The 17,459-nt window shown below is 47.6% G+C and overlaps 1 protein-coding gene across 1 annotated transcript; it reads left to right on the top strand.

The window, feature by feature from the left end:
• The first annotated feature begins 1,661 nt into the window (after nt 1-1,661).
• On the top strand, nt 1,662-15,174 carry LOC149299355 (protein VAC14 homolog). The gene is made up of 18 exons (XM_089486360.1): nt 1,662-1,765; nt 2,224-2,374; nt 2,919-3,086; nt 3,284-3,346; nt 3,555-3,662; nt 3,749-3,858; nt 4,052-4,158; nt 4,639-4,773; nt 4,975-5,118; nt 6,290-6,459; nt 6,560-6,625; nt 8,095-8,215; nt 11,342-11,504; nt 11,580-11,754; nt 11,941-12,059; nt 12,182-12,261; nt 12,765-12,915; nt 15,015-15,174. The coding sequence occupies exons 1-18, from the start codon at nt 1,662-1,664 to the stop codon at nt 15,172-15,174; spliced, it is 2,295 nt and encodes a 764-aa protein (XP_089342486.1).
• The last annotated feature ends 2,285 nt before the right edge of the window (nt 15,175-17,459 follow it).

Genomic DNA, 17,459 nt, shown 5'->3' with positions numbered 1-17,459 from the left:
CTCTAGGTTTCTCCTTGTGTGTGTGTCTCTCTACCACCTATGGCTGTCCCCGTGTGTCTCTCTCTCTGCCACCTATGGAGACAGCAAGAGGGTTAGAATCATCTCAGCTGCATATTATAGATAGCGGCATAATCTTTACACCACCAAGAAGCTGCACTTTCTGCCTTCCCGCGCCCATATTATGCCTGTATGTTCCACGTCCACAGAGTGGGTTCTTTTGAGTGTATGTGAGTGAGGAGGAGGCACACAGTCTAGTTATCTGGTGGCGTAGAGGGTAATTGTGTTAATTTACATCCAGCAGGTTGTTGGCTCTATTTCCTGCTGAGTGCTGAGTGCTGGATGCTGTTATGGAGGCCATCTGTATAGTTAAAGTTTTCGCGGGTCAGGCATAATATGTACGCGGGAAACCACACAGTCAAGCTGCCTGGTGGCGTAGCGGGTAGCTGTGATACCTACGGTGCTGCGGAGCAAAGGTTTGATTCCTGCCACCTGAAAATAAACGGTGAAGTGTTATAATTTTACATTAATTATATTTACATTCGGGGACAAAAAACTAGGTGCTCTGCCTCCTGGTTCTAAGTCCCATTTGTCCCGACCCGCACTTCATTCACACACCACCGATCATACTCATACTCATACTCTGTTCACACACCACCACACCCACCCGGACTCATGGAGATGAGAACCAGGGACCAACTACATGGCAGGCAAAGTGCCTAGCACCGAGCCGCAATAGCAGCGACCCAAATGGTCTCGTCCGTGATAGATATCCTCAAATCCGCCGCTCTAAAAACATAAACACACACACACACACACACACACACAGCACCTATAGCGCTATATACTTACACGGGGATAGAACCGGCAACCTTTTGGACCTCAGGTTAGCCAGCTAACCACTGTGCCACAAGATAGTCAGACGCTCCTCCTCCCCATGGATATATGATGCCTGCCCGTTCCACATATAGTGCAAAAACATTAGAAATACTCACAGCCGCCATAACGCAACAGTCAACGGGGTAACTGCCACCAACCATTCGGACGTTATAACCATTACCCCACCAGCTGGCATGAGACAGAGTGCCCGTCTGCTCTGCATATAATCACAATCACCCACCCTAAAATGTGACATATACACCCGCTTTAAAATACAGGGTTTACCCCTATTCTGAACATGAAATATTGGGGCCAGAACCCGCCATGCGCTGTGTCCCCAAAAACGGTACCATGGAAGATGTGGCTGGCATTCAATTCTTACCAGGGCTGTTTTTAACTCCCAGTTCAGCCCTGCAGCCACAACGGTCTGCGGTGTGGCCTCCATTGGGGTGTTTGTCACATGCATGACACTATTGAAGAATATCTGAATCTCAGCATCCTGTATGTCCTACCTGCCCTCTGTCAGCTGCAAGCTGTCCCCTCCCTGCTTCTGCCGTCCACTGACAGAGGCGCCATGCATGCTCCTGCTGCCCTCCGTCAGCTGCCCGGTGACAGAGGGGCCATACCTGCTTCTGCTGCCCCAGTTTCCCCTGCAGGACTACACTTCCCGGTAGGCAGCGCGGCGATCATGTGACTCCCACATGACAGGAGGTGCGTGACGGTTCCGGCTGCTCTGCTGGTTGGTGACGGGTACCCGGAGGAGAAGCGGCGCCTCGAGCGGCAGCATGAACCCCGAGCGAGACTTGTCGCCTCTCACCCCGAACATAGTGCGGGCTCTGAATGACAAGATGTACGAAAAGCGGAAGGTGGCGGCCCTGGAAATAGAGAAGTGAGAAGCCGGTCAGCAGCCAACTGTGGGGGGAACCTAAGAGAGGCTGAGCTGAGGGGGAAAGAGTTCGGAGGGGAAAGGACGAGGCGTGAGACCAAAGGGCCGTGTGTGTGTGTCTGCCACCTATAGCTGTCCCCGTGTCTGTCTCTGCCACCTATAGCTGTCCCCGTGTCTGTCTCTGCCACCTATAGCTGTCTCCCTGTGAATCTGCCACCTATAGCTGTCCCCGTGTCTGTCTCTGCCACCTATAGCTGTCTCCCTGTGTTTGTCTCTGACACCTATAGCTTTCCCCGTGTGTGTCTCCACCTATAGCTGTCCCCCCTGTGTCTCTCGGCCACCCATAGCGGCCACCGTGTGTCTCTCGGCCACCCATAGCGGCCACCGTGTGCCTCTCGGCCGCCTCTAGCTGCCCCTGTGTCTCTCTGCCACCTATTGCTGTTCTCTCTCTCACTCTGTAGGTTGGTGAGGGAGTTTGTTGCCCAGAATAATACTGGTCAGATCCGTCATGTGATCTTGATTCTGTCGCAAGAGTTTGCGCTCTCCCAGCATCCTCACAGCAGGAAAGGCGGTCTAATTGGTTTGGCTGCCTGCTCCATCGCGCTGGGCAAGGTAAGGTACTCATGGTGCTGTACGCTTTACTGTGCGCTTCCTCAACGTCTAGGATGACGAAGTCCAAAATGTTTGAAAAAAAGCCGGGTTTGTTTTACTAAATTCAGATGTAACGCCACGTAACGTGAGCCGAAAAGAGAAGAACCATATTAAATTAGATTAATTATGTTGACAGGATGTGACAGTCACAGGACAAGTGCTCATTCATGTGTAATTGGTGTATGCAGGGTGTTTGCTGGCAGGGCTGCGCCTGATTGGTGTATGTAGGGTGTTCGCTGGCAGGGCTGCGCCTGATTGGTGTATGTAGGGTGTTCGCTGGCAGGGCTGCGCCTGATTGGTGTATGTAGGGTGTTCGCTGGCAGGGCTGCGCCTGATTGATGTATGTAGGGTGTTCGCTGGCAGGGCTGCGCCTGAATGGTGTATGCATGGTGTTCGCTGGCAGGGCTGCGCCTGAATGGTGTATGCATGGTGTTCGCTGGCAGGGCTGCGCCTGATTGGTGTATGCAGGGTGTTCACTGGCTGAGCTGTGTGTGTGTATATGCAGGACTCCGGCCAGTACCTGAGGGAGCTCATCGAACCGGTACTCACGTGTTTTAATGATGCGGACAGTCGGCTTAGATACTACGCCTGCGAGGCTCTCTACAACATTGTGAAGGTGGCTCGAGGCTCGGTGCTTCCTCATTTCAATGTGCTCTTCGATGGACTCAGCAAGGTATTCCCGCATCTTATATTTTAACCCTCTTTGCGACGCTTTCCTGCTTGTATACCCCTCAGAGGCACTGCATGTAATTGGCTCATGTTATTATTGTCATTTGATGCTGGCACTCCCTGTCCCTTGGTTTTGGGCCCGCCCTTTACTTCAAGCTGTGGTAGTTGTTGCAGTACTGTTACCCTATATCTTTGTCACAGCTTGCCGCTGACCCCGACCCCAATGTGAAGAGTGGCTCGGAGTTGCTGGATCGCCTGCTGAAGGTAGGCCATTGTTTGGTTGCAATGATGTTGTGTCCAGTTAATGTCTAGCCCTTGTGGTAGAGCCTGACTGAGCAGGTGCCGATTTGTACATCTGTGTGAATAGGAGAGCAGGGATTGATTCAAATGTATAGTGTGTCTGTATAACAAGGCATTGATTATCCATCATTCTTACTACTGTCGATAACAAGTCCATGTCTTCTGCTGTCAGGACATTGTGACGGAAAGCAACAAGTTTGATTTGGTCAGCTTTGTCCCTCTTCTTCGTGAGCGGATCTATTCCAACAACCAGTATGCCCGGCAGTTTATTATCTCCTGGGTAAGTGAATGGGCTTTGGTTTAGTCCTCCTGAAGCTGTGCCCCATATCTGCGTTCTAAGAAAAGGTAATTTTTGTCACGTTTCAGATCCTGGTGCTTGAATCAGTTCCTGACATCAATCTGCTGGATTACCTCCCAGAGATTCTTGATGGTCTCTTCCAGATTCTTGGGGATAGCAGCAAAGAGATCAGAAAGATGTGAGTTGATGGATTTGCGAGTGGCAGCCCTGCAAGGTAAACGGGCGCCATTATCTCATACCCGTGTGTAGCAGCGCATTTAGGTTCTGCTTGGAGCCAAGATACATAATGCTGTGCTTGTGCAGCCCTCTGCACTGCTTTCCTGTGACTGGGCCTATTGAGTTGATCTCCTTGGATGTATTGTTTCCACCAGGTGTGAGGTGTCACTTGGCGAGTTTCTGAAGGAGATCAAGAAGATGCCAGAAAGTGTTAAGTTTGCTGAAATGGCTAACATTTTGGTCATTCATTGTCAGTCAACTGGTGAGTTTTGTGGGCAGTCTGTAGAACCCGTCACCTTTTATTTCATGTTTATGGTTAAGTGATGGTGAATTAAACACTTTAATTAGTACCATTGCAGTGGATCTTTCATTATAGCATTATCCTCATAACCCTGCCGCAAAGAACATCATTTTAAAACTAACCTAGGAGGATGTGGAAGCAATTTGTTGGACCGGTTTGTCCTCAGTAAGGTCATTGTTAGTTCTCGCATAAACTGAGACAAGGACAGCTGCAAGACTGAAGCTCCCTGAGATCACCGCGGTGGCAAATGCTGTGACTTGTAGAGGTCCCCTCTTTTTTTTTTTTATTGTGTTTAGTAATAAAGTCGACCTGTCGCTGTTAGCTAAATAACAGTGCGGAGACAAGCGCTGATGTGGATAGTAGGTCCCCCAGATGGGGCGACACCTTTGCCTGTGGTTGTTGGTGCAATCATTCACCCGTGGCTCTCGTTCCATCTCACAGATGAGTTAATTCAGCTGACAGCCATGTCCTGGATGCGGGAATTCTTGCAGCTTGCTGGCCGGATAATGCTCCCTTACGCATCAGGAATCCTTACTGCTGTATTGCCCTGTCTCTCTTATGATGACCGCAAAAGGAGTATCCTTTTTATGTCCGCTTATACTGACAGACGCGCTGCTTTTATTTCCGAAGCCTGAGGGGAGTCAATGGATTATATTCACCTAATGTTCACACGTGGCACACAGTTCCTGCTTCATGCCTTAAACCTTCCTCCTTGTTGTGGTTCAGCCTCAGGATCATGGTCATTCTTTGTTTTCTCCTTAAACCCCCTATCCCCAGATATTAAAGAGGTTGCTAATGTGTGTAACCAAAGTCTGATGAAGCTGGTGACGCCTGAAGATGATGAAACAGAGGATGTGAAGTCACTGACAGGTTCGCAGTTGGATGAGGACCTTGCATCATATCAGGAGCCCCCCACACACAGTGAGTCCCTTTAACGATCCTTTTCAGTCCTAGAAGTGTATTCCAACAGTGTGTCGTCTTCGGACCTAGTGAGGAGTATGCAACTCTTCTCTGCGGGATCGCATGGGAATGACACATTTTTGTGCAGATGTTTACCCAGCTGTGGCGTTGGACTTGTTGGTATATATATCTTTCCCTTAATAGCTGATCGGGCCATGTCATACATGAGAATGATAATACCCGTTCACTGACATTCCGTCTCTCAACAGGAACCCTAGATAACACAGCAGATTCCAACCCTAACAACATCAAGACATTTGCTCCAAACAGGTTAGTCCTCCTTTAATTACCCAGGTCAGACAGGCAGAGAGTAGTCTGTCACACGCTGCATGAATCCAATATCGTGCGTACCGTCCCTTCTGTGTGAGTCTGGTGCATGGCTGGATGGTGTGGGAAGATAGTATCGGTACGGGCAGCGTCTTTGTGCCAGGCCTTGTCAGACTGTATAATCCATGAGGCTCATGGGCTATTAACGTGAAAACTGCAGTGTAGTCACTTAACCACCAGGGGACACTGTAGCACCTTCCAGAAGGTCCCCTATAACACTCAGGGAAATAGTGAGCGTAGATAATCTCTGCCTAATTTATGTAAGATCTACTGGCCCACGTGCTCATTGTGTGTAGCCTTAATACCCTGTGTTCTGTGCCTCTGGGCAGTATTGCCAAATCCTGTTGGTTTGTTCTGTGTTAATCTCTTGCTTACAGCTTGGAGTGAGATCGCGGATCGGTCTGCGCACGCTCCTGCTCACGCTGTGCCTCAGGCTTCTCATGGCATCCTATTAGCATAACAATACCCAGATAAAATGCCCATTGCTCTTTTGCCTTATTAACCCTTTGCCGCTAGCGCCTAGTGGAAACCTCTCTTCCCATAGACACTAATCATTGTGTTGGTGACATCAGCACCAAGTTTAGCCTGGACAGATTCTAGTCCTTTCCTTAGTTCTGGATGTGGCATGCTTTGCACCTGATTACCATGTAACGTCACCCGACTCTCCCTCATCCCTTGTTGATGGGCACTGAAGGCTATGCGAATTTAGAAATGGCCTGTGCACGACCATGTATGTAGTATGTATGAGCAAGATTAGACATGCATGTGGTTAAGTACCAGAGGCTGTATTAAATTGCCCTCATAGATGTGTATGTGCCATCCAGCAGCTCTCAGACAGCAGGCGGCATCTCGCTAAATCTGGATGGGATTGTTCATGTGCTGGACAGACACCTGCACGAGTCCTCCACTGGAATGATGAGCCGCATCAGTGTGCTGAAGTGGCTTTACCATCTGTACATAAAGACCCCGCGCAAGGTGATTAAAAGAAAGCAGGACTGTTAGACAGTTCCACCCGTGGTGCAGTGAGAGACTGATAGCATTGTAGACGCAGACACTAACGCTCTTGCTATTGTAGATGTTCCGGCACACGGACGGCCTGTTCCCCATCTTACTGAAGACCCTCTCTGATGAGTCTGATGAGGTAATTGAAAAGAATGGGGTAGAGCACGGCAGCAACGGTTTAACGTTAGTAGAATGGGGGAGAGCAGGTCCATTACAGTTTAATGTTGATAACTGTAAACTAATGCACTTGGGACATAAAAATCCCAGCGCAGAAGATAGCATTGGGGGGGACACAGTTCTGTCAGAGACGTAGGAGTTATTGTTTCTGACGGCTTAAAGGAAAGCATAGAATGTAGAAAAGGAGGGGTATTAGTAGAAAAAGAAAGGTGATCCTGCTCTTTTACAGTTCTCAGACCTCACCTAGAGACATTTAAATACTTGAAGGAATTTAACAAAGGAGGGACAATTATTTTAAAGGAGGAGAAATGTTAGAACAAGAGACCAGAATCTAAATCTAGAAGGTCAGAGGTTTAGATGGAACGTAAGGAAGTTTTACTTTAATGAGAGTAATAGATAGATGGATGGAACAATTTCCCAGTGGAAGTGGTGGAGGCTAATACAGTGAGGGAATTTAAACATATATAATGAAGCTTTCCTCACTATGGCACCAGACCAAAGACTGATCTTCATGAATAACGGACAGACTCCAAGGTCCGAATGGGTCTGATCTACCAGCAGAATCTAAGTTTAGAATTTAGAACGGAGAGTCCTGCATGCCTCAGAAGATGGCATGAAGGGTTGTGGGAGACCTGGAGATGCTCATGGGCCTTGGACGGTAAACTTTTATCTTGATTGGCATTGTGACAATTCACTGGACAGGGGACAGAGCCCCCTTTGCAGGAACCTGTTCCGGTGAGATATCTGCCTACGTAAGCATTTGGAATTACCAAGGAAGGAGTTAATGAAAGGGAGCTACACGCTGCCCCCTCTGTGCTGGCGGGTAGATCTCAACCGGAGCCGTGCAATTGCAGGGCTTGTTTCCATGGAGACAGGGAAGTCCAGAGCTCTGGTGCACAGGAGATGCTTAAGACAATGCCTCGCGCATGCTAATGTGCAGCAGCCATTCCATAATCTGGAAAGTTAACAAATAACCACTGCGGTATTTGGCTGCTGGGTCAGGTGCTGTAATGTGCACCAGGCCAGAAGAATGCACACACATGGATACCCGCTGTCTGGGTCTAGGTGGGAAATAAGGTTGGGCAGTGTACAGCCAAAGACACAAAGAGACACATGGTGGGCTGACGTGTCAAAGCAAGTGTATGTAATAACACATCCCTGCACTGCACCTGACTCTGAACCCCTGTGCTGTCTGCTTCCAAGGGACAGAAGGAATCTGGGCGCAGAAACAGCAGTTTGGAAAGATGGGGGGTGCATTGTTACTGTGTTTGGCACTGCTTGTCCATTCCACAGATTTATGCAGTGTTGTGTCGGTGTGGATCATTTGTTGTGTTATAACTACTTCCAAGCTGCTGCTTCCACTCTCTAGCACTATCGTCCTCCACGGCCCTATAAATGCATTTACCGGTCTTCCTTCTTGTCCTCCTTAAGGTAATCCTGAAGGATCTAGAGGTTCTTGCAGAAATTGCCTCTTCTCCAGCGGGACAAACAGACTCTTCCAGTGACAGCACTGACCTTCCTTCTGGACTATTAGCGCTCCATGTTCCAAGCCACTCCAGCGGCCATGGTGAGTAATATTTCCTGTTACATGAAAATGTCAAAGCTGTGTGCCTCTAACTGTGCACTCCGCTCTCTCACACTCTCGCTCCCTGGCACAAAGGGATATCAAAGAGTGAGAGCCAGAGTGCAGAATGTGACAGAGCCAGAGTGCAGAATGTGACAGAGCCAGAGTGCGAGATAAAGCCACACTGCAGGGCTCAAGGGAGCCAAAGCGTAAGAGTACGAACGAGCGTAAGGAAATGACAGTGCATGGGATCAAGAATGAGAGCCACAGTGCGAGAGAGGGCTTGAGAGTGCACAGTGTGAGAGTTCCAGGGAGCTAGAGTATGGAGGAGCCAGAGAGGAAGAGTGCAAGGGAGCCAGAATGCAGAGAGCGAAACCGCGAGAGTGCATGGGAGCGAGAATGTGAGAGTCCAAAGGGGGGGCAGAGAGCAAGGGGTCAAGAGTGGATAGTGCAATGCAGCTATAGTGCAAGAGGGAGAAAAAGTGCAAGAATGCAGAGTATGAGAGAGCTAGAGTGTAAAGGATCAAGAGTGCAAGGTGTGAGGGAACAAGAGTGCAAAGTTCAAGGGAGCCAGGGAGAATAAGTGCACCTGAGCCACAGAACGAGCGCACAAAGGATTAAGAATGCATAGGGCGAGGGAAGCTGAGAGCGCAAGTGATTGAAAGTGCAGAATGCAATGGAGTCAGAGTGAGAGTACAAAGAGAGAGAGAACCAGGGAGCCCGAGCGTGAGGATAAAAAAGGATCGAGAGTGTGTGTGTGGGATTGAGAGAGCAACAATGGAGTGTGAGGAAGCCAGAGTGGAGAGATTGAGGGTTGGAGTGCAATAAAGCCAGATAGTATGAATGCATGGGAGCCAGACAGCAAGAGAGTAGAGTGTGTGGGATTGAGAAAACAAGAGTGCAGTGTGAGCAATCCAGAGTGAAAGGATTGAAAGCGAGCGCGCAAGCGTAAAATGGATAGAGCGAGGGAGCCAGAGGATGAGAGTGCAACGGAGCAAGAGAGCCAGAGTGTAGAGAATGAGGGAGCCTGAGAGTAAGTGTCAGATTGCAAGGGATCAACAGTACAGAGTGCATTGGATCAAGAGAGCAGTAAGTGAGAGGGTAAAAGGGATCAAGAATGCATGGAGCGAGCGTGTGAGGGATTCAGTTGGAAAGGGAGCCAGAGCATTAGAGTGCCAGATTGCAATGGAGGCAGAGAGCGAGACAGTGCAAGTGCAAGACTCAGAAAGCTAGAGTTCTAGGGAGCCAAGGATCGAGCGTGCAGAGTGTGTAGGATTGAGAGAACAAGAATGGAGTGTGAGGAAGCCAGAGTGGAGAGATTAAGGGCTAGAGTGCAATAGAGCTAGAGTGCAGAATGTGAGGGAGGCAGAGAGCGTACAAAGGTTTAAGAATGCATAGGGTGAGGGAACCTGAGAGTGCAAGGGAGTCAGAAGTGTAGAGTGTGTGGGATTGAGAGAGTGAGAGTGCAGTGTGAGGAAGCCAGAGTGCAAAGATTGAGAGTGAGACTGCAAGGAGGAAAGAGTGAAAGGGATCAAGAATGGATAGAGTGTGCAAGAGTGAGAGGGATCCAGTTGGAAAGGAAGTGAGAGAGCAAGAAAGCAAGAGAACAGATAAAGAGATAACCAGGGTGCAAGGGAGCTAGAGAGTGAGAGCACAAAGGATTAATAATGTATTGGGCGAGAGAACCTGAGAGGGGGAAGGGAGCCAGAGATCTAGAGTGCAGTGTAAGGAATCAGGAGTGCGGAGAGTGAGAGTGAGAGTACAAAGGATTGATCAAAAGTGCAGAATGCAGTGGACTCAGAGACTGAGAGTGTGAGTCAAGAGTGTAAGAGAGCAAGAGTGCAGTGTAAGTGCACATTGAGAGCGAGAATACAAAGGAGCCAGGGTGGGTGCAAAGGGTCAGAAAGCCAGAGTGTTAGAATACAAGAGATAGAGAATGCATAGAGTGAGGAAGCCTAAGAGCGAGAGTAAAAAGGATTAACAATGTATAGGGCGAGAGAGTGCAAGTGCAGAATGCAATGGGGTTGTAGAGCAAGAGTGTAAGAGAGCCAGAGTGCAGAGATTAAGAGTAAAATGCAAGGGAACCCAAGAGTTCAAATGAGCAAGAGAGTGAGAGTACCAATTGAGGGAGAGATAGGGTATGAGAATGCAAGGGATCAAGATTGCAGAGTGGCAGGAAGCCAGAGATGTATACCCCAAGAGTATATAGAGTGAGGGAGCCAGATAACAAGAGTGCAGAGAGTGCAAGGGAGCGAGGAGGCCAGAGTGCACATTGTGCTAGGGAGCCAGAACACATAAGTACAGAGAAAGAGAGAACCAGGATTCAAGGGAGCCGGATGGCGAAAGTGACTGCGAGTGTACAAGGGAGCTTGAGAGTGATCATGAATACACAGAGCGAGGGAGCCAGGAACAGAGAGCGTGCAAGTGATCGAAAGTGCAGAATACAATGGAGTCCGAGAGTGAGAGTGCTAGGGAGCCAGGGGTCAAGAGTGTCAGAGAGCAAGAGTGCAGAGGTTGACAGCGAGAATGCAAAGGATTGAGCGTGCAGAGTGTGAGAATACAAGAGATAGAGAATGCATAGAGTGAGGAAGACAGAGCACCAGGGTGCAAAGGAGTCAGAGAGCGAGAATACAGAGAGAGCGAGAGCGTGACTCAGTGTATGACAGTGCAAGGGATTGAGAGTTCAGAGTGTGAGTGAGATACAGAGAAAGAGAGCCAGAGTACAAGAGAGTGAGTGTCCAAGGGAGCCTGAAAGTGCCAGATTGCAAGAGATTAACAATTACAGATTTCAATAGAACATCAGTGCAGAGTGCAAAGGAGCCAGAGAACAAAAGTCTGAGAGTACAGAGAGAGAGAGTGCAAGGGAGCCAGACTGCAGATGTTCCCCCATATTGCAGAGTGCAAGGGAGCCAGAGAGTGCTGGGTATGAGAGTCGAGAGTATAGAGAAAGGGAGCGAGCCTGAGTGCAAAGGGGCCAGAGTTTAAGGATTCAGGCCTGTTTGTGTGCTTCCCGGAGTGCGCTCCATGCACTGCTGGAATAGATTTACGTGCTGATTACGTTGTACATCTGTTGTGTATGGGGTCTTGTTTGCCTTGCATCCCTCTGGAACATGTCTCTTATCACTGACATTCTGTCTGATTCAGGTCCTCGCGGTCACGAGATCTCCCCCTCAACGCCGACCATGAACTCCTACTTCCACCGTTTCATGATAAACCTACTTAAACGTTTCAGTAGTGAGAGGAAGCTCCTGGAGACACGGGGGGCCTTCATCATCCGGTGAGTCTAGAGCCACAGGGCAGAGGGAAGCCAGCTCCTGGCGACGTCCGTTACTAACGTGCCCTATGTCCTTAGACAGCTTTGCCTGCTCCTAAATGCTGAGAATATATTTCACTCGATGGCGGACATCTTGCTTCGAGAGGAAGATTTAAAGTTTGCATCAACCATGGTACAAAATCTAAACAGCATCTTACTGACCTCATCTGAGCTCTTCCAGCTGAGAAGTCAACTGAACGACCTACAGACACTGGTATGTAAAGCTAATCACCACCCTGCTTGGTAAATTCCAGCATCTGCCATGTCTGAGTGATCGTGCCACATTCATTGAGTGGCCTGATAGCTTAGGGGTGACAGGAAACAGGAGGGATCTCTCGCACCGCTCTGCGCCGGTTCCCCTTGGAAATTTTACGCTTCTTCTCTGCTTTGTGTTTTTCAGGAGAGCCGTAACTTGTTCTGCTGCCTGTACCGTTCATGGTGTCACAATCCTGTAGCCACTGTGTCACTGTGTTTCCTGACACAGAATTACAAGCACGCCTACCGCCTGATCCAGAAGTTGTATCCTTAGTCACAAACATGTCTGTAGAGCTGGCCCAAAAACACCCCATGTTACAGGCTGGCTGCACGAGAAGTGATAAGACACCACAAAGAAGGTTCTGCTCCTTGACTCGTACATTCAGCGGCAATCTAGAGGTGACTGTCGATTTTCTTACAGAAGTGGACAAGCTGGTCCAGCTCATTGAGTGCCCGATCTTCACATGTAAGTGTGCCCAGATCCCCCAGCGTGTGGTGTTGTGAGTATGTCCTGGTTATACGCTCCCCTAGCACTGCAGGAGGGAAATAGAGCAGAAGTGATGAGTTGGCCTGCAGGGTAGCACGCCTACACGGAGGGTACTGACATACTATAGAGCGGCAACAGCATGTGCAAACAACGGTAATGGGTACTTTGTCTGGTCCGATATGTCTTGGAGGAGAAGACATCATTCGAGTCATAGTTACTTTTAAAAAAAGATAGATTTGCTTTCTCCCTCCTTTGCATGTGTAGTCAAGGGTGAGTCAGCTTTAGGGCCTTTTGTCATGGATTGTCTTATGAATCAAGCCAGTGGTGTGTACTATGGGATTGTAACACCATGGTTAGGGTGCCTACACAGCAAGGATTTGCAACAGTCTGCCATTGGAGTTCTGGCCGACACAAAGATCACGTTGTGAGCTCATCAGACGAGTCCGTGGTACCTTCTGTTCACACCGTGCGTTTCCTTCTAGATCTGCGGCTTCAGCTTCTGGATGTGGAGAATCACCCGTACCTGATCCGTGCGCTGTATGGTTTACTGATGCTCCTGCCGCAGAGCAGTGCATTCCAGCTCCTGTCCCACCGTCTGCAGTGTGTCCCGAACCCTCAGCTTATGAGATCAGCGTAAGTCCCGCATGTTACTACTGTATAACCAGCATGACTTTCTATGTAACACAATGCCATGGGGTCACACAGCAGAGATGGGTAATTAACTTGTTGGACAGGAGAGACTAAGCTGTAACAATACATTTTAGTATTCTGTTGCCATGGTTCCTGATGTAAACTCCAGAGCACCATGCTGGCTTGTGGTCTTCTGTCTGTACTTGGCTCTTCCCCAGCATCATACGGCTCTGTGATCTTTCCCTGCTCCTTATAGCATTTCTAGTTACAGGCCATAACGTGGAGGAGTTTCCTAAATGTGCCAAATGTCCCACATCCTCCTCCATACTTTGCTTTTGGAGTGGGTTTTGTACCGTGTTAGCCGTTGAGAAAACAGGAGAAAAGTTAAAATGATACCATTTATTAGCTGAGAGTTTGGGGGAGGTGTCACACCAACCGGTGTAGTACATACATGGACTGGCTGCCCGGTAGAGATGGCATGGCTAATTTCAGTATGTGAGGGGTTAATTCGATTGTATAGGCATGTGGAGCCAAAAGGTCTTTTAAGATAAACTGGTCTTTTGAAGCCTCCAACCAAGGCCCTCTGCCAGGTGTGAAATTTCACGGGGAGGCGGTGCCTTTAAGTCTGCTAGCTGAGTCATTCACCATATGCCTGGATCCCCTCATAGATACTGGATTCTTTGATATGCTAAGTGACCACTAGCAGTCAGGAAAACCATCTCATATCCAGGTCATATCCAACACATATCAATAATAACTCATATATTAATTTTCATACCTCCTTCTGTGCATACCTAGAACGGGGAAAGCACACCCTACAAAAAGAGTACAAACATGGCGGTGCCACTTAACCAGTTTGGAAGGAATTGTGAAGTCTATGATGTTCAGTCATAAGTGGCAAGTGTGACATATCTGTGGACTTCACAAATTACAAGAAATTCATAAACGCATGAATTATTACTGTGGCGAGCACAGGAGGGACGATAAAATGAAAATAAGTTATTTTGACTGATATGTTTCCACCACACAAGGGGGAGGTCACTTAAGGGTACACCTTCCCTCCGCTTATACCACCTCTGGGCCGGCTTGGAAACTCGATATGAACTGGGAAAGAGTGTAAAGTTAGTGAAGTAGTGTGGGGTAGCCGTATTAGTCCAGTGTATAAGAATGCAAAAAAACAGAATGTTGCAGAATCTTGTAATACCTTTTTTATTGGACTAACAGTATTTAAAATAATAGACGAGCTTTCGGGAGTCCTCCCTTTATCAAGTCAAAAGCATTTCTGACCAAGCAAGTGAAAAACACAGTTTGCATTCTTAAAGTTAGTGAAAGAAGATTGGTGAGTGTGCTTACTAGGGGCCAAGATCTAATTTTGAGTAAGTCGCCATCTTTCCTTGCCGGAGCCCTACGGACAGAAAAACTGTTACTTTACCATTCAAGTGAGTAGTTAGATTTTCTGTAATTTTCTCCTTTTTATTTTTATCTGTTGGTGTAAATAATCTGTTTATCATCTTTTTTTGTTCATAATAAATATTCCTTTATTAAGTTCTGCTTTTGTCTGGTAAAGACTCGCTTTACCTGATTAGACCATTTTATCGGTAATTTGAAATCACATAATTATTGTGTTAAAATATATTGTGTGGGTTTTTTTAGTCTGATTCACTTGGGGTACCAAGGCACCCCATTTCTAAATTGTCTTGGTGGTGGCGGCAGCGTTATTTTGATATTTGTTATATCATTATAGTTAATTGCGGGTGGTATTAAGGGTGGATATTTATATTTTTATCACTATTTTCGGTCTAGTGCAGACAGATAGTGAATTTTAACCCTTTTACCACCAGAACCAAGTCACGCGCACGCTTGGAGTAGAGTGCGTTCGTGACAAATTGGTCAAACTCTCAGTTAGCTAATAATTGGTATCATTTTAACTATACTTTTCTCCTTTTGGAGTGGGGGCAGCATCATGTGTCTCATATAAAGACCTTTCTATGAAGCTGGGCTGTAAAAGTAGAGAATGAGTGTGACCTTCTAGACCACAAAAGTCTTAATGATTTTAAGTGTCTATTGATGGTTTTCTGCGTCTTCTCTCCTGTCCTCCCCAGGAACACACAGCCAGCACTCGAGTCTCACAAGGAAGACCCAGTTGGGATTGATTACACAGAGCTTCTTAAGCACTTTGAGACGGTCCAGAAAAAGCACCTGGAAATCCGGCACCAGAGGGCTGTGGCTGGTGACATACTGGAGCGGCGTCTGGGTCAGTAATCAGGATAGCAGATGTTGTTAGGTACCTGTCTGTGAAGATATCCAGCCTTGTCGTGATTTAGCCTTTTAATCAGGCTGGTGTGAAGGTGCCCCAGCTTGGTCACACTGATACTGGCCAGGATCGTATATACATAAAGTTCACAGAGCGCATGCCCATGGAAGTAGTGGATAAGGGACATTTGTCATCAGTGCAGTCAGCATTTCCAGTTTCCCTTGAGTTTGTTTGAACACTGGATCCAGCGTGGCACAACGGACCAAAAATCAATCGAACGATGTTTTGTTGGGTTTTTGTAATAAATTAAGGCATTTCCTCATGACTGTCAGCCTGCGTGTGTGTGTGTTTCTCCAAATATCATTATTTCATATTCACACGTGAAGGGGGGCACAATGCTGGCGGGTGCCGTCCTTGGTCAGTAGGAAGTGGCTTATCCGTGTGGGATTGGTGTCATCACATACCACTGGTTTCCAGTAATATTTTTTCTCAGAGTTGGGGGGTGCTAGAGCGGCAAACACAACTGCTAGCTGCCATACACTTGGCTCCCCCCCATACCACTCATTACGGATTCACATATCATAATGACGAGAGAAGATATTTTCTCCCTCCTCAAAAGATAGATGTGGGAATGAAATCAATAATAACCTATGAGGAATTACATGCATTAGAAAGACCACCTCTCAGACAGTCCCAGTGATTCACTTCCATGCTTGTGTGTGTTCTGACTGCAGGAAATCTCCCACTATACACACACGTCTAGAGGCTCAGCTGCCACTCGGTATGCCTAGCTGTGCCTCTCTGGCTAATCACATGACTTTTTTTGGCTGCTTTAAAGAGCCAGTTGCTGGGGTGTACAGCAGGCCACGCAGAGCCTCCTCCAGTTCCGTTTGGCTTGTGATGCCTTTCACATGTTGAAGGGTCAGGGGCTGGGAGGGAGGGAGCTGGTTCCCACGGCTGGGACCAGCATTCTCACGGATGCTAGAGCTCAGCTCTCTCAGGAATGCTTTGTGTAGAGCGTTTACTCTGGAGAGTGCTGGGTGACTGTCATTGTGTGCATGTGTTTACAGTAACCTCTTTATTAACCCTCTGAAGGCACTTAACCTTTTATCCGACCATTGCAAAATTGCAAAAATTCCAAATTTGGAAGCAGAGAGGACAGATTTCCACTTAAACGCAATTCAGTTTACCGACAAATTAGGTCATAATTTACCACCTAATTTAATTTCTAAGCTCTGGGAGGTATATGTGAGCTCCCCTTAAGAAGCTGCTATCTCACTCTCGGGGACCCGGTATAGTCAGTGGTCGGAGCTCTCTGACATGGTTTTCTGCGAATAGGTATGGTGGATACCAGGAGATTAACATGGAAGAGCTAAAGGAACACTAGATACCTGGATTGCACTTATCTGCAGTGCTTTGGGGCGTCACAGTTTGCCTACCTCAATACCATTCCTAACACCTCCTTTAACAAAATCAAGATGCGTGCGAACGCCGCAACTGTAGTGGAGTCGGCTTTGGTTTACTGCCCCGCTTTCTACACATGGGAACTCAGAATAGTTTAGTGTGGATTTGGGGCTCAGCAGGAGACCAGGGAAGCTGTCACTATGTGACTTCAAATATACATCTATCTGCCACACCGTCAGTTATTTCTTCAGAGGAGTCAGGGGCCACTAGAGGGTGAGTTGGCTTTAATAGCCTAAATAACGATGACCAGACTGTTATGGTAAACACTGTCACGGAATATGCCTGGAGCACCTATAATAACCAATACGGTGGATTTGTATAGTATCATGCCGAAAAGTCCCTATTGTATATCTGAGCCTAAAAGCAATTGCAAATTCAAATGTATATGTATATAGTAATACGGAGACAGCAGACGCAAAGTCGAGCTACTGCGACAATGTGATCTGAGATTGAACTGTTTCCTGGCTGAAAAAACGACGTAAGGGCACAATACATGTGAACACTTGATGTATCACTGACCTGAGAGTATGACAACCCATATGGTCAGACAGAAAATCCTCCAGATCTTCATAGACCACTGAAACGAGGAAGAAAGGTGAGCTAACACAATAATACATCGTGTATTATACAGTAAGGGGCTGGAGGTGTCAGACACAACATTGTCCATCGCAGCGTGAAGCAGAGAGAGACGTCCAAGACACCCAATCCTAAAAGCAAAATAAGCAAGAAACACATGCCGTGTTACTGATCATACCAACCACCACTCTTAAAGAGACCAAATGGGATATGGCATCACCCGGTACAAACAAAGAAACATGAGAAAAAATAG

This window comes from Sceloporus occidentalis, unplaced genomic scaffold (genome assembly GCF_023333645.1).
Source record: "Sceloporus occidentalis isolate IW3139 unplaced genomic scaffold, rSceOcc1.0.p SCAF_29, whole genome shotgun sequence".
Taxonomy (NCBI): Eukaryota; Metazoa; Chordata; class Lepidosauria; order Squamata; family Phrynosomatidae; genus Sceloporus; species Sceloporus occidentalis.
The sequence above is the reverse complement of the archived record's forward strand: the minus strand, read 5'-3'. Positions and strand labels throughout refer to the sequence as shown.